General features: G+C 33.8%; 1 protein-coding gene across 4 annotated transcripts in view; it reads left to right on the top strand.

Moving 5' to 3' along the window:
* Positions 1-27,299, top strand: part of TMTC4 (transmembrane O-mannosyltransferase targeting cadherins 4) — a 93,436-nt gene that overhangs the window by 52,346 nt on the left and 13,791 nt on the right. For 2 of the 4 annotated variants that reach the window (XM_020964014.2, XM_020964015.2), the window contains exons 7-14: positions 8,920-9,012; positions 9,250-9,414; positions 10,272-10,474; positions 12,346-12,517; positions 12,596-12,727; positions 21,444-21,523; positions 21,828-21,935; positions 22,028-22,169. In XM_020964014.2, the coding sequence (XP_020819673.1) occupies positions 8,920-9,012; positions 9,250-9,414; positions 10,272-10,474; positions 12,346-12,517; positions 12,596-12,727; positions 21,444-21,523; positions 21,828-21,935; positions 22,028-22,169 (1,095 nt within the window). Of the gene's footprint in view, positions 1-8,919; positions 9,013-9,249; positions 9,415-10,271; positions 10,475-12,345; positions 12,518-12,595; positions 12,728-21,443; positions 21,524-21,827; positions 21,936-22,027; positions 22,170-26,754; positions 26,831-27,299 lie in introns of all 4 variants that reach the window. The other 2 variants (XM_020964017.2, XM_020964016.2) reach the window with 2 other exon arrangements.

The following is a 27,299-nucleotide window of genomic DNA, read 5'->3' as shown; positions in this document are numbered from 1 at the left end:
AATAATATTCATAGCAGCTCTTTTTGTGGTGGCAAAGAATTGGAAATTGAGAGGATGCCCATCAATTGGGGAATGGCTGAGCAAGTTGTGGTATATGAATGTAATGGAATACTATTGTCTATAAGAAATGATGAACAGGCTGACTTCAGAAAAACCTGGAAAGACTTGTATGGTCTGATGCTGAGTGAAGTGAGCAGAACCAAGAGGACTTTGTATACAATAGCAGTCACGTTATACAATGACTAAGAATGTTAAACTGAACCCTTCTCAGCATTATGAGGATCTAAGACATCTCCAGAGGCCTTGGGATGGAAAATGCTGTCCACATCCAAAGAAAGAAGTATGGAAGTCGAATCGCTATCACTTATTTTTACCTTCAGTTGAGTTTTGTTTCGTCTTTCTGATGGTTCCTCCTATTGGTTTTAATTTTTACTTACAACTTTACTAATGTGAAAATATGTTTAATGGGTATGTAAATGTAAAGCCTATGTCAGATTGTGGGCAGTCTGGGGCGGGGGAGAAAAAGGGAGAAAAAATTTTCAACTCAAAAGCATATGGAAAAAATAAAATAATTAAAAATAATTTTTAAAAAAAAGAAAAAAAAAGAGAAGCATGAAAAGTTAAACAGAAAAGAGAAATCCTAAGGGACTTACTAAAGTTGAACTGTTTACATTCCTACATGGAAAGATGATGCTTGTAACTCATGAAACCTTTCTCAGTATTAGGGTAGTTGGTTGGTGTGTGTGTGTGTGTGTGTGTGTGTGTGTGTGTGTGTGTATCTCAACAGAGGGCACAGGGTAAGTTGAATATCAAGGGATGATACTAAAAAAGGCAAATTAAGGGGTGAGAGAGGATTGTACTGGGAGAAGGAAAAAGGGAGAAGTAGAATGGGGTAAATTATCTCACATAAAAGAGGCAAGAAGAAACTTTTTCAGTGGGGGACAAGGGGAGGGAGGTGAGAGGGAATGAGTGAATCTTACTTTTGGATTTGGCTTAAGGAGGGAATAGCATACACACTCAAATGGGTATGGAAATCTGTCTTACCCTATAGGAAAATAGGGGGGAAGAGTATGGGGGGGAGGATAATAGAAGGGAGGGCAGACTGAGGGAGGGGGTAATCAGAAGCAAACACTTGAGGAGAGATAGGGTCAAATGAGAGAATAGAATAAACAGGGAGCAGGATAGGATAGAGGGAAATATATTTAGTCTTTCACAACATGATTATTATGAGAGTGTTTTGCATGACTATACATGTATAACCTATATCAAATTGCTTGCCTTTTCAATAAAGGTGGGTGGGGAGGGAGGACGGGAGAAAATTTGGAACTCAGAGTTTTAAAAATGAATGTTAAAAATTGTTTATATATGCAACCAGGAAATAAGATATACAGGCAAAGGGGTATAGAAATCTATCCTGCCCTACAGGAAAATAGAAGCATAAGGGGAAAAGAGAAGGGGAGGGGATGATAGAAGTGGGCAGATTGAGGGAAGGGGTATTCAGGATGCACGCCATCTTGGGGTGGGAGGAGGGGAAAGATAGGGAGAATATTTGGAACTCAAAATCTTGTGGAAATGAATGTTGAAAACTAAAAATAAATAGTTTAAATTAATTAATTTAAAAATAGAAAAGGAAAAATAAAGTTCAAGGAAAGTAGCAAAGGGGGAAAAACAATTTCTTAGAAGCTAAAAACACAAAACAAAAGCTTTGTGATGAAAGCATGGATTGTAATTAAATTCTAAGGGAATTATATAGTTCAGAGCCTGCATTATATAGTCATTTTGTAGATGTCTTATTGAGAGTGACATGGATCTGTGCGTATCTAGTAAAAGTAATTTATAAGATAATTTAGTCAGATTAACCCAGCTCTGAAGAATGTTTCCAGTGATCAACACCTCCTAGAACTTTTTGTGAGGTGAGTCAGTAGTATTCTCCTTTTTTTCACTAATAACTTTAAATTACCACTGGTTATTTATGTGCTGTCACTTTCTCTGGCTTAAAGTCCCATAATGGAGAAACCCAAGTAATTCAGAGATAATGTTATACTTACTACTTTTAATCTCCATTGATAATCGTGTATATGTTGTAGCCTCTTTACCTGAGTAAAGTACTTTACCCCTGCACTACCAAGGTAATAGTATGTATCTTTTTTTCATAAATTAATATATTTGTAGTTTTCAACATTCACTTCCATAAGCTTTTGAATTTAAAATCTTCTCCACTTCCCTCTCCTCCCCCCTCTTCAAGACTGCATGCTATCTGATATAGGCTCTACATATACATTCTTATTAAACATATTTTCACATTAGTCATGTTGTAAAGAATTAGAAAAAATGGGATGAACCATGAGAAAGAAAAAACAAAAAAACAAAAAAAAAGAAAGCAAATGTATGCTTTGATCTGCATTCAGAGTCCATAGTTCTTTCTCTGGATGTGGATAGCATTTTCCATCATGAGTCTTTTGGAGACATCTTAGATCCTTGCATTGCTGAGAAGAGCTAAGTCTATCAAAGTTAGTCCTCACACAGTGTTGCTGTTCCTGTGTACAATGTTCTCCTTAATTCAGGAATTCTTAACCTGAGGTCCTGTGAACTTTTTTAAAAAATATTTTGATAACTGTATTTGAACATAATTAATTTCCTTTTTGATCCTATCTATTTTATTCATGCATTTAAAAACATTATTTTAACAAGGGTATATAGGCTTCACCAGACTCCCAAATGGGGTCCAAGACTCAAAAAAGGTTAAGATTCCCCAGGCCAGATGGTATCTAAGCTCCCTTTCAGCTCTAATTCCTATAGCGCTATAAAGCATAAATACTGCCCAGGCAGGCCTTTGAGGGTTACAAAAATAGGAGCTCTATCTTCCAAACCTCCTGTGTAGTGAGGGAAGTGACAGATTGCCATATCTACTGAAGAGGTACTTCCAGGAGAACCCACTAGCCAAGGAGATGGTATGAAATTTCAGGAGATAAGCTTGTACTCAAGTCATTGATGTGACTATTATTGAATGTCTACATGGTATGGCAAAAAGAGTGCTAGATATGTAGTTAAGAAGGACATGGGTTTGAATGAAACCTCTGTTGTGTGTGTGGTGGGAGAAAGATGAAATGACTGAGTAAACAAAGGTTCAAGCTCCCAAGTTTATCAATTTATGAAGCAATGTATGCCAATTGCCTAACAAATGAGGACTAGTCACCTTCCTCAGCTTTGGCCTTGGACCCCAAATTTTTATACATTAAAAGCAATCAAATAGGGACAATTAATTAAAATGAAATAATAAACCAAGATACATTAGGTAATCTGATTTCTATTTGGAGGAAATATTAGAGACTTTCCAAGTTAGGAGGGGGAGAGCAAACAAGTACAATTCCCTGAAATCAGAAAAAGGCATCCCACTCCCCTCAAGATCTGTATGCAATCAAAGGAACATGGAAACAATAACTGATTAATCAGTATAGGGCCAGTTTTCAGATAAGACATATGGATTGCTTGAGATGTATAATTATGGGGGGAAAAAAACTCCTTACATCAGTCGTTGGATGTGACCAGGTTTCTGGTCAGTATAACCTAGGTCCTTAGTTAAGGGTCTCTAAGCAGCAGGTAGAGGTGGTCCAGCTTCCCAGTCACAGGGAGCTGGGTTCAAACAGTACAATAAGGTTTTCTCCCAATTCTCACAAATGAATAAAGTTTTCTCACAAGACAAAAGTTGAATTAGACCCATAATTGAATAGAAAGGGAAATAAGCTAGCTCCAGAATTGAGTCTCACAAGATAGAGTCAGTGTGGTTCATTCAGTTCCCACAATTAACCATTTGCTGTCCTAATCCCTTCAATTCCTTCAATTTCCTCATGCATCACTTATCTATAAGCCAGATCTGTAAGGTTTTTTTCACGTGTTCATAATCAGAATTACGTAAATCAGATTACAGATCAAACTACTTAGAGCGCTCACAACAGACTAATTTTTGGAAGGGAGATTTACGTAGAAAGATAACCAAGAAAACAAACACCATGAAACAAAAGGCCAAAGCAATACAATAATTATCATTAATGTTAACTAACATCAAGTCTCCTTATATCCTAGTAACCCATTCTAATGTCCATTTAAATATTACATTTTGAGTCCAGATGTTTCTTGTGTTCATCTGGTCCCTAGATATCTTTTCTTGGACAATCTGGAATAGGCTTATTCATTCTCATTCTCAATTCCATTCTCAGAGAATCTCTGAAGAGGACTCTGCTTCTCTGGTTCCAAACCATTTGTGAAGGTTCCTTGGATAATTCTGCTAAAATCTGCCAGTAATAAGACTTAATACCATTTAGTACAATCTCTTAAATTTGGTTTTCCAATAACTAGTTCATGTGATGAAAACCAGGTCAAACCGTATGGTTTGGGCTCTATTAACAACAGAGTTATAAGAACAACATCAAATTAGGAACCCACAATTCACTTGAAACTTTAGAGAATTTCAGTATTTATATACTACCTACTATTTTTATCTTTACCTAAACCCTGTACCTGATAATAAGAATTTTTTAAAAAAATTCATGAGTGTCTAACTTGTAAAATGAACTCTTCTGTCTTTTAAAATTGACAGCAAGGTAGAGCAGTGGATAGAGCACTGAGCTTAGAGTCAGAAAGACATGAATTCAAATGTGGCCTCAGGCACTTACTAGCTTAAGGAAAGTCACTTAACTCTGTTTGCCTCAGTTATTCATCTGTAAAATGATCTGGAGAAGGAAATAGCAAACCACTCTAGTATCTTTGCCAAGAAAACTCCAAATGAGGTCACAAAAAATTGGACGTGACTGAAATGACTAAACAAAACCTAATGAGTAAAACAAAAATCTTTTAAAGTTATTAGATACTTTTAAATGGGAAAATAATTTCATTTTCTTTATAATTATCGATATAATTATATGAAATCCTCAATCCAGTTCTGAGAACTTATTACTAAAATATGCTCAAAGCCTGAATTTCCATGCTAGATGCATTTGGAAGCTAATCATGTGTATATATATATATATATACATATATCTATGTATATATGTATGTATGTATGTATGGAGAGAGAGAGAGAAAATTCTTAGAGAAAACAATCTAATCCTGTTGCTTTCTCAAAATTTACTATTCCATTTAATGAGAAAACTTATATTATATCTTTGTCTTATTACTTTAATTCCCCTAATAATAATTACTCTAATTCTCCCTTCTGAAGGATGTTATCCCTATGTTATAATTTGATAACAAATACAGATTAAAATTGTAAGATTTTTCGTACTTGCATCCTATTATAGTAACTCAATGCTGAAATAACTCAGAGGTGTTCCAGTATCAATCTACTAATTCCACTGTTCACCTCCCCTTAGTATACAAATTCGCTATGAAAGGAAAAGGAAAGGCATAGTTGTAATTGTGTCAAGACTTGAGCCCTCAAGGGCACAGACTGATCTGACATATACCATAACAGGGGAAAGCTCCATATGAGGGAAAAGCTCTGTTTGATTCCAGGTATGAGTCATGATCAGGTAGTCACAGGGTATCAAAAGCCAGGCTCAGGACTAACCAGATGGGGAAATTGCTTGTTCATAAAAGAAATAGCACAATAGTCAAAAGGAACTTACCTTAGGCCATGCCAAAGTCTGCCCCTCAACTTTTTCTCAGGGACAGACATTCACCTGTAGTTCTTAGAATGCAGCATATGTCCTTTTCTGCTATTGCCTTCATGACAATTCAGACAGTCATTCTTGTAATCAAAACTCAAAACAGTAGTAAATTATAGTCCCAAGAGTTTTTACCTCAAATAGCAAAATTTCATTAACCACAACTTAGAGCTTGAATCCTATTAATTTCTTATGTTTCCTTAACAGTTACATTTCATTTATCCTTTACTTATAAATTAAAACTAACTACATTCTGGAGTTTCAGACATACAGCAAATACTTGATAATTGACTCATATTAATATATTGAAGTTACGTCTTTAAACTACCCTATACATTTTCATAATTTTTATGTGATGGTAAAAAACTTTCAAATGAAAATGTTATAGTAAACATTATTATTATCATTATTGTTATCTGTTTTAAAAAAATATATCCCATTAATTATTTAACAGTTTTAAATGTTTTTATTAAAATCTTTTAAAAGCTGAATTTATAATGTAACAGCATCCAAATTTAAAAAAAAAAGTTTTTTCTAACAGCATTTCTGTTATAATGGTTTTTCCAAATTTCACAATATAAGAAAAATTTAGAAATACATTAATAAGAAACACAATATTATACATTTACAATATGAAATAAAACTTATTACTAGTCAGATGGCATCAATTCAGTTGAATGCAGTTTTGAATTATTTTACATAGAAAAATAGTTTATCTTATTACCTTTGGCATTTTATACTAATCACATCTAAAATCTAGTATGCAATTACATTCAATTAAGAAATAATAATAACAATAGTCAACGTTTATATAGTGCTTACCATATGCCAGTCATTGTTCTAAGCACTTCACAGTCATTGTATTTCTTGGTCCCCACAACAACCCTGGGAGTTGGGTACCATTGTTATTTTCTTCCTTACAGATCAGGGAAGGAGATAAACAGAGACATGATTAAGATTACACAACTAATAAATTAATAAGAACAGAGTGTAACACAGGCTTCCCTGCATTTTTCCAGCTTTTTCCCCCCAGCACCTTTATTTGGGAACCTGAACTGAGATGAGAGGGGCTAACAGGGTCAGAGCGGGAAGGTCTCTGAGCTGGGGGAGTCATAGGAAGTCTTTGAGCTGAGAAAGTCACAGGCATTCTCAGAACTGGGGTGAGAGAAATCTCTGATCTGGGATGAGGGTGAAAGGGGGCAGTTGGGGGCTCAGGGAGTCCTTGATCTGGGATAGGAGTCAGAAAGAGATCTTTGATTTAAACAATCTTTCCTCTTTTCATTGTCGAGGTAGGGTAAATTTAACTGCAAACCACATACCTATTTTTTTCTTCGCTCTGGGATTGCTTTCAAACTATCTGCCTTCCTTTATTACACTAAAACAATAGGTCTGTCAGTCTTCAGGGGGGGAAGTAATCTAAGTGTTACCTCTTGCTGAATGTTTTACAGAATTTAATTCTTATTTTTCCTTAAAATAAATTCTACAGAGTGGTCCCCAAAATTCTCCCAGATATTTCAACATAAGTGAAAATGATTAATCTCTAAACTCCTTAATAATTAATCTCTAATCTCCAAACCTTCAAAACTTACTAAGATATTTTTTAGCAATTCTACAAACCAGGACAAAAGTTTTCCTTTCTGTGATTATCTCACTTTATCTCTTTAGTTCCAATGTGGCCAGGGTTGAAATGACAAAGAAAAAGTATCTTGTAGGGTTTTTTTTCTCTTTTCTTATAACCTAATCTCCTGCTGAAAGCCTAAAGTGGGAGTTAATCGTGCTTACTAGGACAATTGCTTCAAGTATGAAACTTCATTAATCTTTCCTCTCTTTGGCTTCAGCATTTTAGCAATTTTTCCAGCTGGTTGCATTTTCCCCTTTAGAAATCTTTTAAGGTAATATAATCTACAAACACAAGACAAGGCAGATATTTTCCTACATTTTACCAAGACATAAAAACATAGATAAAAACAATAAGAAACCAAAAGTTCATCTGATCAGAATAAGATTTTCAATGGCTAGCCTTAATTTTTTTTTCCAATTTGCAATAATGAAAACAGCTGAATTAGGTACAGAAAACAAATTACCACTTGGATCCCTTGTAGATTTATGTCAGATGTCACATATCTCAATAGCATACTGTTTAGTCATTCTTGTAACTATCAGAAGTGAAGTCCTTCACTACCAAAAGTTTACTCAGAGAGGAACCCACTGGTAGTTTACTACCACCGAAACCCATAATCCTGCCCCAAGGGAAAACTTAATTTTTAACTTAAATTTAATCTTAACTTAATCTAACTGAACTAAACTCTAAATTCTCCTACCCTGGGGGACCCTTCTCCCTGAGGGAAACTAACTTAACCTAAACTAAACCCCAGTTTCCCCTCTCCTGGGAGAACTGTCTCCTGGGGAAAACTAACTTAACCTAAACTACACTCTGAATTCCCCCCTTCTGGGATGTCTCCTGGGGTGAACTAACAACCTAGCTAAACCTTATCATAGCTCAGAAGGAAAAAAAGATCAAGAGCAAGAGTCAGTCCTCTGGAGTCAGGCTTCCATGGGAAGAGTCTGTCACTGAAAAATTAATCAGAGTACTCTAGGGAGTTTTTCTGAAAGGCTATTGGCCACAGGTTGGAGTACTGACTCAACCTAGCTCAGCTCACCAAGAAACTGGAGCAGGGGAAAGATGAAAGGACTGAGGAAACAAAGGTTCAATCTATTGAACATATCAATTTATTAAGCGATGCATGCCAATTTCCTAATAAATCAGGACCAGTCACCTTCCTCAACTTTGGTGCTGGAATATAAGAGTAGAGAACAGAAACCCTTGCCTGTTGCTTCCTTTTTCACGTTGCAAAGGTGAAAGTCATCTGTGTGTTACAGGTGGTATATATATATATATTTTTTCAGAAATAAGTGGATCCTTTCTGAAACACTTCCTTGATGACCCTAAATTTCTATATATACCATTTCCTATATTACTTTCATTAAAAACAGCAGATTTTGATATTAGTACAGTCACAGATGTGATAGATGGAAGATTTGATATAATGAAAATTTGACATACTAATTGATCCTAAGCTGCTGTCACATAGAATCATAAAATTTATCTTTTAAGAAATAAATGGGACCTTATCAGTCCTGCAGTCCAGTCCTCTACTTGCCTGGGTACTCATTTTACAATAGTAATAAAGTTGCATAGTGGTATAAAACAGAAAGACTTCTCCATCATTAATTAATATTTTTGTTGTTTTTATAGGGTTTCAATGCTGTGTTTGATGCCTTGGTGATAAGCAAATTAAATATTTTAGAAATTGTTCAAAAGGTACAACATAAAGACAAATCATTAGAGGTGAGTATGTATGTTCTCTTTAGTCAAGACATCCAAAATGTCAAGTACCACAGCAGATTAAAATTCCATTTTCATTATATTTCATGCAATTTTTATATTTTAAATTAATCTAGCTGCTAAAACACATCAAAGTAGTTGAGGCAAAATTGCTCTGCTGGTGTACGTAACTGCACCACGGCTACTGGGGCACTGCTGTAATCAATGTCAGTATCTTTGTTGTTTTTTTTTTCCTTTTAGAATATTGGATGGCTTAAGAATGGAGGCCTTCTCTTCAGACTGACCCTCCTGTTTTCTGGAGGGGCAACAATACTTTATATGCGCTGGAGAATTATGGGCACTGGGCCACCAGCCTTTACTGAAGTTGACAATCCAGCCTCTTTTGCAGAGAGCATGTTTGTCAGAGTGAGTCTGGAGTCTTGCCATTTGGATTTCTTTATTTAAAAAAGATTCCTGTTTCTTCATTGGTGACGAGTCCTTTAGGCCTACCTTTGATAGCACAGAGCTTATTTTTTAAGACTAATAATGATTATTCTAAGATTAGAATTATTTCTTGGCACCAGGAGTTTAGGGTAAGATACACCTATTTTTCCTTTCTCCTTTGTGACTGAAGGAAAAAAGGTATTCTTTCTTTTAAAAATTAAGATTTTCTTCCTGTCTTAATGGATTTTCATTACTCTTAATTCTCCCAACCCACCTTCACTGAAGGACATTGTGGATTGGTATTTGATGGCAGGAGACATTAGTTTTATCCAACAATAATGTGAAAACCCTTTAAAAATTATTTGGGCTTGCTTTATTTTTCTAAAACCCAAAAAGAGGAAAGAGGGAGGTGGTCAAATGGCAGATTTTATCTGTGCTATACACAGTAAGGAGGATTTAGGAACCTATACTAGAATTCCATTACAGGGAACTGCTTTCAGGGAACTAGAATAATAACCCTACTATTGACTTTTTATGTTACAGACAGTATATGTCACTGTGTACATGGGGAAATGGTTTGACCTCAGGTTAAAACAAATTGGCTTTTTTATACTGTTTCTTTTAAATGGGATTTGCTGCATTTTATTTGTTGAAATCTGAATGTAGTTTTGCCAGATTATAAAATACTGTCCCATGCCCCAAACAAATCTTCAAGATTTTACTTCACCCAGCCTTTTTCATTTTTAACAAGAAGTATCTTAAAAACCTCAAAGTGAAGGTAGGATTTATTTTTTTAAGTTCAGTGTCAAATAAATGTTTGTTTTCCTTTTGACTGACAGGCTATAAACTATAATTACTACTATTCAATGAATGCATGGTTGCTGCTGTGTCCCTGGTGGCTGTGTTTTGATTGGTCAATGGGCTGCATACCCCTTATTAAGTCAGTCAGTGACTGGAGAATAATTGCACTAGCAGCACTTTGGTTCTGCCTAATTGGCCTAATATGCCAAGCTCTATGCTCTGAAGACAGCCATAAGAGAAGGTAAGAGACAGTGCTGAATTTTAAACTCTACACTAGGTTGAGTCAACAGAACTTCGCTAAATTCAGTACTGATCATTTTAATGATTCAGTGGAAACAATATCCAGAAATACATGTTTCAAATAAATACTCATGGCGATTACTACAGTTTCATCCCAGTTTGGGCCTGCCATCAGCAGTGACTAGTGGGATGCAGACTTGGAGGAGGAGGTATGGATGGCCGCTTTATTTTTTCAAATCCCCATGAAGTGGCATTTTGAGATCCTTAACACCATAGGTGGTAAAGAGTAATTTGTGGTCAGAACAGAGAGTGTAATTGATGTATGTTGTGGCCATCATTTCACAATTCTCCTTTTAAAAAAAAACACTCTCATGAAAGCTGTAGTGATTCTTTCTGTCATCATGGTTTGATACAAAATAAACTGGTGTCCCAAAGAGATTATTCTTTACTGCTAAAAAGGTTATTGAGAAAATAATTGGAAAAAAACAATTGTGTTTTGTGAAGAAGAAAAGTAGGTTTACATCCTCTTGTAAGCAAAAGTCTTTTGATTGTCATCAAATTATTAGTTTCTCAAAATAAATGAAGTTCTGAGTTCATTAGTGCTTTTAAATTGGTTGTAATTTTAAAGAAAAACAAACTCATGTCCTCATGCAGTCATTTCTACAAGTGAAGTGATATTTTGTGAGTATCATAAGAACAGGATCCATAAAAGAAGGCCTCAAATTTGATCTGACTTATTAAGCACTCTGTTTCCATTGACTGTTTGCAATCATCTCTCTCACTCAGAAACAGTAGCCTATTTCCACAACTATATTTGAGTGACCAACACACTTAACCTTTGCTTGAAGATGTTGAAGGTGACATAGCCCCCATCAAAGAAAGACATAAAGCAAAATGCATTTGCATTTATCATATTCATGTAATCCTTATATGAAGTATGTTAGTAAAGTTTCTAAAATAATTATTTCTACTTAAACCTACGTAATTAGGTAACGTTTTTATTGAGCTCATTCTGTACTTAAATGGTATAAGATATCTTAAAGTTGTTCTAGTTAGTAAGCCTACAGAAATGGAAACACTTTTACTTAATTTATTAAAGTAATAGGATTTGCAAGCTTCAGTGTCATATGTTTGAAAGTAATCTTCCCAGACAATTAGTAGAAAACATTCCACCATAAAAAAGTTTTGGGTATGTTAGAGTACAATGGAAGAAAAATGGACATGGAATCAGAAGCCAGGTTCAAAATCTACCTCTTCCACTTAGTACAACCCCAGGGAAATCACTTAACCTCTGTAACCTTTGATTTCCTTACCTATAAATAGGGGATTAGATGAGGGGCCTTTGAGTGTCATGATGCAATGCTAATGGGTAAAGCTTCATCTGTCTGTTTCTTATATGCTAATTTTCTATCTTATATGCTGAGTAAAATAATTTTATCTAAATTATTGGTGGACATAGTATTCCAGGTTGCATGGTCCTAATAGCATTGGTTAATAGTAACTGACAATGTCATGTATTTTCCAAACAATATGTAATATTATAAGCTATACATTTTGCTAGCCTTTTGACAGGGAGAAAAAAGTACAGATATGATAATATGTTGTTTCATTTATACCACAGAGGATTAGGTTTCAAGTTTTGAAGAAAATAAAAGTCTACCATGAGGTTAAAAAAAACACCTCAGTAGTATCTCTTATTCCTTCCTTTCATTGCCAGATTAAACTCCCACTGATGATAATTGTCTTTGTACAAGTTTTCTGATGATGGTATGACATAGTCTTCAAAAGTGGTTGATTTAATACTTATAGGTTATGTTGAAAAGTACATATTTTTCTTCTGGTATAACTATTTTACTATTCTTTAATTTCTAGAATACTCACTTTGGGATTGGGATTTCTCATCATCCCATTTCTTCCTGCAAGTAACCTGTTCTTCAGAGTGGGATTTGTTATTGCTGAAAGAGTCATCTACCTCCCCAGTGTTGGATACTGCATGCTTCTAACATATGGATTTGGAATACTAAGCAAACATACTAAGAAAAAGGTATTATCCCTGAACTTTAATACAGTAGACAGTGGTGAATTTATTAGTGAAATTTAACACATTTCTCTTTTCTTTAAGAAACTCATTGCTGCTACTGTAGTAGGGATTTTGCTCATAAATATGGTGCGTTGTATTACTCGATGTAGCCAATGGCGAAATGAAGACCTGCTTTTCAGGAGTGCCCTGTCTGTGTGTCCTCTCAATGCTAAAGTAAGTTGGTTGACTTTTAAAAAAAAAATACTTAAGGGAAATCATTTAAGCCCAGCCGTCCCGTTAAGAAAACATTTTAGTTCTTTTCACACCATCAAGCATAGCACCATAGATTTAAAAAAATATTAATGTTTTTCCATAACTTTTGTAGTTACCCTATAAAATTCCACATCATCAAAATAGTCATTCAAAATTATTTAAATCCCATATTTTTAGTCGTGTGTCAAAAAATTATTTGAAGTACTCATTTCAGTTCAAATTGACTAAATTATCCATTGAAATTGTTGTAGGGGTGGTGACATTTTGGTGAAATGACCTAAAGGGAACTTAATTTACATATTCATTGCACTGAATTACATTAGAATAAAAACAGACTTTTGGAATTAGTAGGGGCTTTAGAGATCATCTAGATACTATCAAGGCCTAGAGCAAGAAGAAGAATTTTAGTTAAGGAGAATTTAGAAGTCATCTGGTCTAAGTTCAAAGGGATCCTAGGATTTAGGGTGGAAAGGGACCTTAGAAATCATCTAGTTCGATGTCATCATTTTATAGGTATGGCAACTGAGCTCAAGAAAGATGAAGTGATTCATCTCAGGCTATATAATAAGTGGCAGAGCTATGATTCCAACCCCCAATTCAAATCCAACTCCCTTGTTTTATAGATGAGGAAAGTAGCAGAGCAGTTCTCAAATAGAGGTCTTCTGACTCCAGTTCAGGAGATTTTTTTTTAACTAAACTGTGTTTCCTGATTTTGACCAGGCAAATGTCTAGTGAATAGGGAGGATCAGAATTCAGTTACAAAAACCTACATAAACTGCAGAGTGTTCATGTTTTTCATCATTTGCCATGTTTTACCCCTCATCCCCATGAATTATATGTTCTCCTCTAAATCTTTCAATATCTAAGATCAGGGGAAAGAAAAAAGAATAGAACAAAGGAAACCCTGTGATCTTCTCCTGACATGAACCCTGGGATCTGTACTATAAATGATGTATTTGTTTTTCTTCTTTCCCTTATCAAACTGTAAGCTCCTTGAACTCAGAGGCTTTTTAGAATTTCATCCTTGTATTCTCCGTGTAATGGCTAGGACAGTCCAAACATGTAGTAGGCATGTACCTACTTACTGAAGGTTGAAATAGAAATAAAAAGCATTTTAAAACATATCAGGAACAAAAGAAAAACTGTCTTTTAATAATATCAACAAATCCACAAATACCTGCTTTATATAAGACCTCCAACAAAGTGCTGTTTGTAGAAAGAGAATTTTGAAATATAAATAATGTATACCAAAGAGATATTTGTCCTACTCAGAAGAACAGACCTGGACTTTTAATACTGGAGTAGTTTTTAGTCTTCTGTTCTACCTCTCTGCCTTCAAGTAATGAAATGATTGAAATTACTTCATTTTAATTAATTAATCAAGATGAAATTTAAAAACAAGGAACAGGAAAAACCTAACATAACAAGGGAAAAGCCATCTACCTAGCTATGTAAGGCTTTTAATTATGTTCTTCACAACATTTTCATTGAAAAACATTGTACTTGGGCCTAACAGGTAGAATCTGTTTTCCTCCATCAGAGGAATCATAGGAGTCCAGTGACAAGGCATAGGTCAAGGAGACTGGTGATGGCCCTATAAGGATCATGGATTTAGAGCTGTAAGGGATCGTAAGAATCATCTAGTCCATAGCCTTTATTTTATAGAGGAGGAAATTGAGGTTAACAATCCTGAAGCAGGTACTTATGGGAATTATCCTTGTTTTACTCATAAAGAAACTGAGTAAGTATAAAATGTAAGTGAGAATTTCTTGATGATATAGATTCTGAAACACTGAAGTAGACTGTTAAGAGACATTGAATCTCAGATCTTAAAAACTATGAATTTTCATCTTCCTGGGGTGTCATAATCATCTTGCTGTCAAATTAACTTAAAGTTCTGTACATCTTTTTTTAGATTCTATCATATTCACAAGAAAACAGTAACTTCAGGTAGAATATGAAATTATGTAATTAGGTCTAATAAATAGTTGGCCTTTTTATGAACCTAAAGGAAAGCATAAAAGGTGCTTGCTTGGGCAGCCAGATAATTCAGTAGTTAGAGAACTGAACCTCATTTTAGGAAAACCTGAGTTCAAATTCTGCCTCAGACATTTACTTAGCTGTGTGATCCTGGGCAAATCACTTAACCTCTGTCTGCCTCGGTTTTTGCATGATAATAGCACCTGTCTCCCTGGAGTGTTATGCAGATAAAATGACATAAAATAATATTTGTAAGGCACTTTGCAAATATCAAGGTACTATGTAAGTGCTAGATATGTCTCATTTCAATGTTGAAAAATCTTTTTCATTATTCAATTTGAAGAGTTGGCCAAAAAACAATGAATTTCCTCAAACTTCTCTTTAATTTTATTTACTGACCTACCATTTTATTTTTAATGTCACTAAAAATAAATTGCCTAATTTCACAAATGTTAATAGATTTACTTTTCTATTTTAAAGGTACTAATCATTTAACTGCCCTTCTATTTATTCCTATCTAAGGAACTCAGATTTATTTGTAGGATCCATGTAATTCATCTTCATTATCCTCTCTGAATAATTTAGTTAGAGGAAAGATGGTATTCTCTTCATTCTCCAGAGTGGAAAACTGAGGCATCAAAAGTTTATTGACTTTGTCTATGTAGATTCCATAACAATTGAGCTGTGAAGACTACAACAAATCCACTAGATCATACTATCTCCTTTGTAAATTGAAGAATCTCATGATACTTGTATATTTGAGGTTAAAAGAAAATCCAAGTAAATTCTTGCATTGTACAGTATTGAAGTGTGTGAATAGTTTTTTAAACTAATGGAAAACGAATACATATGCAACATAACTTTTCTTTAAGCAAATTGTGTAATAGTGCTCCTTTTTGAGAAATTATTTTATGCCATAGTGGATAGAACACCAAGCTAGGAGTCAGGAAGAACTGAGTTCAAAACTGGCCTCAGACTCTTACTAGCTTTCTGACCCTGGTCAAGTCACTTAACCCTGTTTGCCTCAGCTTCCTCATCTATAAAATGAGCTAGAAAAGGAAATGACAAACCACTCCAGTATATTTGCCAAGAAAACCCCAAATGGGGTCATGAAGAGTCAGACATGACTGAAACAACTGAACAACAACACTGAACTTACAACAGGGTGATTATTGCAGACAAATTGGATGCTTAATAAATACTAAATTAAATTTTTTTCTTCATTTAACTTTATCCTAAAATTGCTGTTAACTTACTCATTTTGTTTTAATAGTTAATAATTTTGCAGTACATTGGAGAATCTATTTGAGAATTATCTTTCCCATTTTTCAAAAGAACCTAGGTTGGAATCAGAAAAAAGCATCATATATAGGAAAAACCACCATCAACAACCAACACTTGTGTCAACACAACTATACAAAAATAAGAAGGGTTTTTTTGTCCACAAAGATGTCAAGTAGTTATGTATGCATTTTGTGCCCCCCCTGGTGACTAACATAGATAGGCAGGCAAGTAACAGTCATTTATTAAGCACTTACTTGTGCTAAGTACTGGAGACTCCAGAAGAAAGTCACCAATGGGAGAAGGGGATCTTCCAAGGTGAGAAAACTGAAAGTCTGAGTGAGGTTCCAAGGTTAAGATTGCAGCATGATGTTGAAGTCCTGAAAGTCAGAGGTATACCTTGGAAGGGAATGAAAGTTGGCCAGCCTTGGCCCCTTCCCAAAATGGAAGCACTGGGAGGAACTCATCAGTGGAAGGAGACTGACCTGGTGGAGGAGTTTTCCAGAGTGAGGAGGCACATTAAATTCTTGTGGAATTTAATTGAATTTACTCATTCAGTGTGTATTATTAAGCCCGTTCTATGAGTGAGGTACTATGAGGGTGCTAAATATTTAAATTAAGTGTAGAAAGCAGGAGGGTATGATGGAAAGAGTATACTGGATTTAATATCAGATGACCTGGGTTCAAATTCAGGCTCTGCTACTTACTACTTTTGTGACCTTAGGCAAATCATTTCTGACCCCCAACTCCCCCATCCTAATTTCCTCAGCTATAAAATGAGGGGATTGGACTTGAAGATCCCTTCCAGTTCTAATTTCTAAAAGTTATTAAGAATTAAACATTTATTATATATCCATTTTCAACTCCAATTTAGTTTAATATTAGTTCTTTTTTTTTTCATTTTTACACATTCAGTTTTATTGGGTTTTTTTTCTATGTTACAAGCATTTACAGATTATTTCTGATTTGTGAGAGGTCTCTTGTATCTAAGACCAACAGTTAAGTACAACTAATAATGTGACAACCTTGTCTCATTCAACATTTCACATCTGTAGAATTCCCCCCCAACTCTCTATTTTCTCTACTTTTTTAGATCTAAAAAAGGGATCTTAGAGGTCTATCTAGTTTAGCCATCTCATTTTACAAATAAGGAAACTGATGCTCAGCAAGGTTCAACGATTTGCCTAAAGTCAATCAATTAATATTGTTTTAACAACCAGAGAGAATATTTAAATAATGTCTTACTTAAACACTGACCTTGAGTGATTTAGAAATTTCTTTTAATGTGTTTATAAATTTGAGATTCAGTTTTTGCAATAAATGTAAAAACTGATAACCTTTTTATTCTAGATTTTTATTATAATAGTGCATTTAACCATTTACACTTTTTTACTCTACATGTGCCATATTTTACTGAACTGTGTTAAGCATTTCAATTTCCTGGGCTTCTCACACTGGTTGCAATTCAGGAATTATAGGGAAAATTGAAAATTAAACAGATATCTTTTCATTTCTTTTAAATTTCATAGAAAAGAAAAACTACTCATTCTCTAAACACCCTTTTAATAAACTACCTGATAATAGGGTTGTGTGATTTGTGTGCAATATGTCAACCCAGATCTGTTCTCGCTGCTCAAATAATGCATGCTAAAATGGCATACATGCTAAAGCTGACCTCTGGGTAACTGTTTTCCAGCTCTTAATTATGGGAAGTGTTTGAGAGTACAAATTATGTTCAGGGTTCTGTGAGACTTTCAACTAATTATAGAGAGAGCCGTAGTTTTTATTTAAGAATTGTGATTTTTTTCCTTGCTTGGCGTTACGGTCTTTGGTGCTCTGTGCTTGCTACAGAAAGCTGTCTGTACTGCAGAGGGCAGTTGAACTCTTTGTCTGAGCTTTTTATTTAGAAAACAGAATTTCTCGTAACAAAGGAAAGCAGCAGGAGCTAGAGAATGGAAGAGGCTGGAGTCATGTTGAAATCTGAGTTGAGGCTGTATTTGTATTCTTGCTGTTGCAGCAACGGCAGTAGAGCTTGGCTTCAACTGCCTTCAGTCCCTTTGTGCTTGGTGGGATGTTGAAGAAACAACACCCAGGGCTGTGGGAAATGGCAAAATTATAAGCATTTAGAGCAGACTTTTAACAATGTCTGTTCTAGTGTTCGTTTTAACTGATTCTCTTCCAAGCTGCAATTTTAAGACAGTAATACCCATGAATGGATAGTAATTTATACCAAAAAGTTTAAATTATATATATGGTACACAGTAGTGCATACTCCTATCACCTGTGATTTGCCCTTGTTACAATGCCCTTCTTGTAGGATTAGGTAACAATACATGTATATGCTTTAGAAGATGACAGAGGATTAAAGAAAGAAAATGTAGGTCTTTGTTAGCTGTGTGTTCAAAGACCATCACACTACTTAATACCCTCCCAGAAAATTCAAATGTTTTGTGCTTTTTTTTTTTTTGTACCTTTGGTTTCAAAATCAGTCTAGGGAGACTCCCGGCAAGGAGTCCATCTACCAGTGCAGATCAGCACCTTCTCTATAATTCACAGTCATAAAGAGTTGCCTGGGTTGCCCATCATTATATTGCCAGCTTGTATTTGACAGGATTTGAACACAGGTTTTCCTGACTTTACAGCCAGTTATCTGCTACACTGTGCAATTAATGTAATGTAATTACAAGATAGATGAAACAGGATGTAGGCCTAAGTTTAAGACAGTTATAAGATAGAGCCCTGGGTTAATTCTAGTTTAGGGTTAGGTTGTTTTATTCCCCCAAAGCATTTCTGTATCTCATCAAAAGAAGAAAAATTTTTTTTTGCTATATTAGGATGATGGTGTGGGCCCATCCCAATAAATGCATTGACTGACTCCTTTGCTTACAGGTAACATACCTAATTATTTGTTTATTAAAGAGCTTCTTTAATATCTGCATCTATGTCCGTATAGTAATAGATTATAGGCCTTTAAAGAGCAGGGTTCATATCTAATTTGCTTTATACCTTAGTCCTTGCATTTAGGTACTCAATACAGGCATACTTGACCTAATGTTGCTGTGTCTCATAATATTTTTCGCCGACGGTGTTAAGCCATTATAACCAAACCCTGCCGTCAACATTGTTTAGGGAATTGCTTATTTATATCATTTCTTCCTCCTATGGAACTGATAGTTGTTCCCATGATGTTGTTTCCTTAATTGGCATATTTTTGTGGAACTAAGTAACAGTGTGAGGCAGTATATGCTTTAAATTCTTTATATAAATGTGTTTGTGAGGAGGATGATAGAAGCTTGGTTTCTTCTGGACAAATTATTTATTGTGTGATTAACTTAGTTCACTGATCTCTAGTTTTTAAAATAGATGTAATATATTCATGTCACCTTTGAGGTGTCCTCAAATCTGGGACCCTTGATAATGCTTCTCCTGCATCTGCTTTGTTTTCCTCTTTTTTTCCAGTGGATAGGAATATTTCCTATCTTTCCTTTGTTGTTACTTGTTTTGTTGTTACTGGAGTTTGTTGTTTGTTAGTTAGTTGTTAGTTACTAGTTCTTAGTAGGATAGAACTAGGAAGCAATGTGGTATAATAAAAAGGAATTAGAAATCAGGAGCCCTGGATACTGGAACTGGTTCTGCCACTAGAACCATGAAGTCTTAGAGTTGGGGAAGAACTCTGAGTTCATCCAGTCCAGTCAGCATCTGAATTTCTAATCCAATCGAAGCTTCATCAAATCATTATTCACATATTTGCACCAATGGAAAACTTAGCATCTTGGTCCATTTCATTTTGGAGCTTCTCTGGTTGTTAGGAAGTATTTTCCTTATGTGAAACTGAAATCTGCCTCTCCACACCCATTCATTATTTCTAGTTTTGCGCTGTGGATATAAACAAAACAAGTATCTAATTCCCCTTGAATACAACAACTCTTCAGATACTTGAAGAAAGTTATCATGTTTCCCTTTGGGTTTTTTTTTTAATTCAAGCTAAAATTCCCATTTCTTTCAATGGATCCTCATATAGAGGATTCTGTCCCTTCACTGTCCGGATTACTTTCTTTTGGGTAAATTTGTGCTGCTTAATGTCTTTTCTAAAATGTGTTAGTTACTCGGAACTGAGCCCAACATTCCAGATTTGTTTATCCCTGACCAGACCACAATATGGCAGCATTATTGCCTCCCTTGTTCTAGATGTTGACGTAGCCTAAGATCCTATTAGCCTTTTTAACTTCCATGTCAGTGTTGACTCACATTGTATTCCACTAAAAACCTCCCACTGTTTTTCACATATCACATGGAGTCACTCTTCCTCATCCTGTACTCTTACATTTGATTTTTCTAACCCAGATATAAGACTTTACATTTATCCTTACCTAACCTTATTATATTATTATATTAACCTGTAGAGAATAATTTAATTCAGAATTCTACCATACAGCTAGCTCCCAACTTTGTCAGCTTATATACAAGTTATCTATCCTTTCCCAAAATCATTAATGAAAAGATTAAACAGAAGAGCTTTTTTACAGGTTGACATTGATCCATTCATCTTTACTCATTGTGGCCAATTCAAAATCTACCAAACTATGCTACCGTCCAGACTATATCTTTTCCACAGAAATATTATGGGATATTAGTTGTATTTTCTTAGGCAAGTCATGCTCATTTCCTTGGGCCTTAATTTCCTCATGAAAATTGAAGATTGGACTAGATGTCCAGTGTCAATTTCAGCTCGGTGACCTATATTAAAAGACAGATAAGGTTTTGGAGAATTTGTCTTCTCAGTAGTGAAAATATACATTTTCATCATCAATGAGCATTTAACATTCAAGCATAATGGTAACACATTTTGAATTTTATGGATGAAAAAGACCACATATATGTGATTTTGAAAGTCTTGAATCAGATCAAAAGGAGAACAATGTCTTGGTGTTAACTTTCTTTTGACTATACTTTCCAGTTTCATGAAGAGTTTTAATGATATGGTCTTTTCTCAGTTAGCATTGCCAGGAAACAAAATACCAAGTGTCAGACTGTAATGGTTTAACTTTTAACAATTTTTTATGAAAGTTCATGAAGTTTTTTTGGTTACCATTCCTTCTGGAAATATCAATATCTTTTAAACAATATTAATGCCTTTCTTAAGCTGTAGTTTCTTTGTGTGGTCTTCCTTCTTCCAAACTTCACAGAAAGGGAGGAAAAAAATAAATAAAGGTTATGACAAGGATAAATTAAAGAACAAAAAAAAGCCAAGTCCAAGGATTCTCTCCATGCTTCAAGGACTTGACTAAATCCTGGCAACTCAGTTTTTAAAGTACTTCATGTCTTTACTTGAAAGAAACCATAAATTCTAGTGCTCTTGATAAGAGAAATCTAGCTGCCAATTGGTTGGTTATGATTTGTGGTTTGTTTGTTTCAGGTTCACTACAACGTTGGCAAAAACCTGGCTGATAAAGGTGACCAGATTGCTGCCATCAGATATTACAGGGAAGCTGTGAGGTAGGGAGAACACTACTTCACTGGCCTATTGAAATATACATATAGATGTGTGTATATGTGTGTGTGTGTGTGTGTGTATACACATATATATATGTGTATACACACACACACACATATATGTAATTATATGAGAGAGTCTATCAAATAACATGTAAACATGTACAGTATTTTATCTTCTCAGATAAAAAAAATTTAATTTTGAATGACCAGATTACAAAGTATTATTGCCATTTCCTGATTGCATAGTAAAAACACTAGGAATAAGTGGTTTTCTGTTTTTGTTTTTTTCCCCCTCACAACTCAGATTGAATCCTAAATATGTTCATGCCATGAATAATCTTGGAAATATCTTGAAAGAAAGGAATGAACTACAGGAAGCAGAGGAGCTATTGTCTCTTGCTGTACAAATACAGTGAGCATTGTTTACACCAGATTACAGCATTGACAAAAAAATCATTCCCTACATTCTGAGGTTTGAGATTTTTTTTTTAAATAATTTTCTAGACCAGACTTTGCTGCAGCATGGATGAATTTAGGCATAGTGCAGAACAGTATGCGGAGGTTCGGAGAAGCTGAGCAAAGCTACTGGACGGCAATTAAATACAGGAGAAAATATCCAGACTGTTACTACAACTTAGGACGTTTGGTAAGCTTGTGCTGTACATTTGGCAGAAGAATTTTTATATCTGTGTGCATCTGTGTCTGTGTAAGGTGTAGGAGTTTAATTTCTTTTCTTGAAGTTCTTTAATTTAAAAAAAATCCTTAAATTGAGAACATTTCTCATTTTACTTCATCAAAACTAATTGATAGAGAAGACAGATGCTTTAGAGAATAAGTTAAACTAGGAAAAATAGTGGTACCTATATCCTATGAAGCCCTTTCATCAGAGTGGCTTCTTGAAACCATCAGTTTCTTTTTTTTTTTTACAATTTGAATGAATAAAATCTTAATTAAAAAACTCACTATGTAACTTCTTTGTTTAATCTTTCCTTCATCATGAAGAAGCTAACTGTATTAATCAGTAATTTAATTCTAATGATATTCTCTTATCTACTATCTATAAATAATGATTTATCTTTCTGAAAATAGAAATAGCAATACTTGACTCAGGGATATCAAGTTAGCAATGAGTTCTTGTCTACAAAGTGCTTTAAAACTATTTGATAAAAACCAGGAGACATTTACTTATTGATTTATTTTTCAAGTTTTAAGAGAATATTCATGTAGGGATAGATACATTTTCCTTTTCCATAAAAAGTAAAACAAAAAAAGATCTCCATATATAAATATAAATATATATAATATATGCACATAACAAAATACCCATAGAAAACATAGTCTGCCTTTAAAAAGAAATGTTTAATGTTTCTTCCTTAGAATTTTATGTTAATTTTAACTTCCTATGAATCAAAACATTTTATTTTTAGTTCCCAACTCTTTGTCAGAGAAAATGGTTAAGAAAATTTATCATTTTGCCAAAACTAGAATATTATAGTCTTTTTTTATTGTGCAGTCAGTATATTGTAGGATATTAGACAGTGTCTCTCATTTATCAACTCAATATAATCCTGTGCCCTAAGGAGGATTATAACTACACTGATTCTAAGCATATAGTTATCTTGCCTTAAATATCTGTAGGGAAAAACTTATCAATCTCATTCTTACAAAAGTTCTTATCTAACCTAAATCCCCAGTGCTTTAAAATAAACTTATTTTTTCCTTCTATCTTTAGGGGAAAAGGAAAGCAGTTAAAAACTATTCTGAACAGAGGATAGCTGAAAAAAAACCCTCTTGTACTTGAAGACTGTTAGTATACATTCGAGCCTTGTCTAGGCTTTTGGTTTTTGGCTAGGGCACTTTGCTTTTGAGTTGCATAGATATAATTTGGACAGTGTTGCCAGGGTAGAATATAGAGAACACTTGGCAATAGTGAGGGGCTAAAGGGTCTAAGCTTTTGGAACAGAATTATGTATGTCATGAATTCTTATCTACCTCCCTACTTAAATAATAAAAACCGTATAGGTGTGCAGAATTGTTCCACATTCAAACAAAAGCTATTTTTTAATGAGGGTGGTGAAAAATAATGGAAATAACATTAAAGTAACAGAAGTAGTAAGACTAACTTATTTCAAAATATTTTATAGAAAGGTCTAAGTCATTTAATAGCTTTTTTTGCTTGCAAGCTTATATCTGTAAAAATGGGCTGATAATGTTTGTCTTGTATGTTTTTCATTACTCATGAGATTAAAAACATTTAAAATCTATTATATTGTAAAGAAATTCAACTTGTAGCAAAGTGTTTCATAATACTTATTTACTGGAATACTGAGGGCCTCATATAACTCTGCTTATAATATTTTTTATCTCCATGTTTATTTGTGAGGCTTTTGTATCTTTAATTCTAGTAGTTTTAGGAAAGCTAAAAGTTAATGTCATATCACTTCTGGAAATTTAATATTATGCTCCATTATTTTTATCAGCTTATCCCCTAAAGCATATATTTGGCTTGCATTTCAGTATAGTACTATGCTGTATGTAAGTATCCATACAAGTTGTTTTAGCTTTGGGGGAAGCTAACTCTTCCTCTTCTTTTAGGATGTCTCTAAAAGTGAAGACTCTGCCTATAGCTTTTCATCTTGGACTTTAAGGTCCTTTCACTTTGCAATTTGCGTTAACTCTCCATACTATCTCCAGTAACTGTTATCATTTCACTTCCTTGGAGTTGGGGAAGACAGATAATTTATGTTATATAAATTTTACTTAAGAGTCACTTCATAGAGAATCTAATGTAGAATATAAATTTTACCTAGCTATTTGATGGCTAGTATGTATTTCTCTTAGAAAAGCATCTATTATGTTGAACATATTGTTTATTAATTATGTTACTGTGAAATGATCTATGTCACCTACTGCCAGCTGTTCTTATTATTTAAAGATTTTGGTCGGCATTGTTGTTTTATGTTTTTTGTCTTGACAAATTTTTTTAAAATCTCATCAAAGCTTAACTTTTAGCAGTTATTGTGAATTCAAGAAGCTTGATAACTTAAAATTTCATTTCTTTAAATATTCTTTTGCCAAAAGAAACACCTTGAAAGAAACTTGTTGCTTTATCTTGCTTGATAACATTTATTTGTGTGGAGCAAGTATCTTTCATGAATTAGTTGACAGATAAATTCGTTAAAAAGAATATTATCAGCTAGCCCCTACACAAAGCCTTCCCTGTTTACTGCATAAGAAAGTTGTGTTTCACATATTTTCCAAAAAAATATTCTTAGATTTTTTTTTTCTACACCACTCTTCATTCTACAAAAGATTCTACTTTGATGCTTCATCATGTTGTGGAAGTAACAGTTCTCAAAGGCTATATTCGAGCACAGCAGGAGCTCTGTCATGTCCTTTAAAGCTGGAAAGACTTCCAAGTAAAAGCCTGGATATAGATTGTTGGTCACTGTATCTTAGTACCAAACTAGCTAACTTTAGAGAGGGTCATCCCAAGCAAGATTGTCCAACAGAAGATGAATTCTTTGACCATCATAACGTACTAAACTTCCTATATCTCATGTGGAAGACATAATGATTTATCTTCTTTCCCTTTCTGGAATAAATTATTTAGTGAAGACTTTTTGTAAGTTCTAATTTCCACATCAACACATATAGGGAATGTCATTCTCCATTATGCTGGCCTCCGAGCTTTTTTTGATCATGATACCCCATTAGTTTAAAAAAAAAATCATACACACTCCCAATATGTATGTGTTTATTTGCAAATTTTATACATGTACTTGTGTGTTATATACATTATAAAACATAAAACTGGATATTTTAAAAATGAAATAAAGATAAAATAAAAATAATTTAAATTGTAATTTTAATGGCATAAGAAACATTTATGCTTACTAAATAATAAATAGTCTTACATTATGTTAGTAGCATATTGATTATATTGTTACATTTTTCTTATTATGTTAGTAATACTTTCATTGATAATAATATTTAGTAAGGTCAACCGATGATGAACTTCTTATATTTGAATCCACATGCTTTTTTTTAATTTATTTTTTTTCACATGCCTTTTTTTTTTTAGAGAAAACAATATGATTGAATATTTTTAAACTCTAGATTTGGCACTTTGTGATACAGCAATTCTGGTTCTAAATTCAAATTTTTAAATTTAATTTTACTATTTATCACAGCTGAAAAAGATACTTCGTATAGATGTGCAGTTGAGAAGAAAAAAGTAAACTGTTGATTGTGCTTACTTAAAACATGATTCTAATTTTCAATTCTAGTCACCATTTATACAAAAGTTTTTATGAAAATTCAGCTAATAAATTTCTGTGTTCCTGATATCAGTTACTTGTTCTTGAAAACTAATTAAGTGTTGCATTTCTATATTTTTAACAAATGGGTTCAAAAAACACTGAAGCTCTTTGTTTGGAAGATTTTTAAGCAGGTTAGAAAATTATTTTTCCAAGTTTTTCAGGTGCAGGTATAAGTGTTTTTATAAGTAACACCTTGTAGAAGTATTTCCAAACATGTATTTGAAAAATGTTCTCTCCATAGCAAGCATTTCCTTCAAAAAGTAATTTTTTTAATCATTGTTAAAATGTTTCCTTTACCTTGAAACAACAGATTAAGTGAGTTTATTTTTTCAAAAATACTTGCTAAATATTATACTACCAATAACCACTTGTCATTATAAAAATATGGTCAGCAAATTGGAATGCCTTTTTAGTAAAGAATGTATACTTGATCATGAGATAAACAGCAAACTTCTATATACTAACAATAAAAATAAAGATAACCAACACATATAGTACTTTTAAAGTTTGCAAAGTGCTTTGCACTTATTATGTCATTTAATTGCAAAAATTTGGTATAAGAAGATTTTTTAATGATCACTCCCCATTGGGTTTCTTGTCAGATCTGATTAAACTATCACTGCTTTTACTTTGTAATGGCTGACAAATAGCTTGTTCTAGGAATAGAAGTGGCAACTCTACCATTTTCTTATCTGCTTAGACTCACATTATTAGTATTAGCTTCAATCAGTAGTTTCTTTGCAAGAATCTTTTTAAGCCACTTGCACATTTTGTGAGGGTTAGTTTGGTTAAAAGTAAATAATATAATGCATAAATCCATTTAACCAGACACTAATAAATTGTAATATATCACAGTATTCTTGAAGCAAACAAATGATTATTGACATCAGTCAATCTCTCCATTTGTAGAACTCCTTCTCTTCTCTCAAGATGCCTTGCATTCTATGTGGAACATGTGACCATCTGATACACAGATAGAATGAAGGTGCCAATCAATGTCAATCTCTATATTAAGTATTAACAATACTTATTTTTTCTTTTTTTTAATTAAAAATGTAAATTCTAATATTTTCTTAAAGCATTCTATGATTTGGTTCATGCCCCCATTCTAGATAGTAGTGATCTAGAAAAAACCAACCAGTAAGAAAAGAAATACATAGTTTCATAGATTTAGAACTACAAGGAACTCTAGAGATTAGTCCAAGTGAAGAAACTGAGGCCTTAAGGGTTATTTGGCATGTCCAGATTCATACAGCAAGTAAGGTCTGAGGTAGGAACATACCTTGATATCAAATCCACCACTCTATCCACTATACCATGCTGCTGAATTAATGCTTAAGATTTAAGATTATATAGTATAGGACTTCAAAACCAAAATTTTATCTGACTCAGTCTTGTTCCTCTCTGCTTTACTTTAATAAGAATTAAAACATATACTAAACACTTTGAAATTC

Source organism: Phascolarctos cinereus, unplaced genomic scaffold (assembly GCF_003287225.1).
Source record: "Phascolarctos cinereus isolate Bilbo 61053 unplaced genomic scaffold, phaCin_HiC Scaffold_7;HRSCAF=346, whole genome shotgun sequence".
Lineage (NCBI taxonomy): Eukaryota > Metazoa > Chordata > Mammalia > Diprotodontia > Phascolarctidae > Phascolarctos > Phascolarctos cinereus.
Note: the sequence above shows the minus strand (reverse complement) of the source record. Positions and strands in the feature narration are given on the sequence as shown.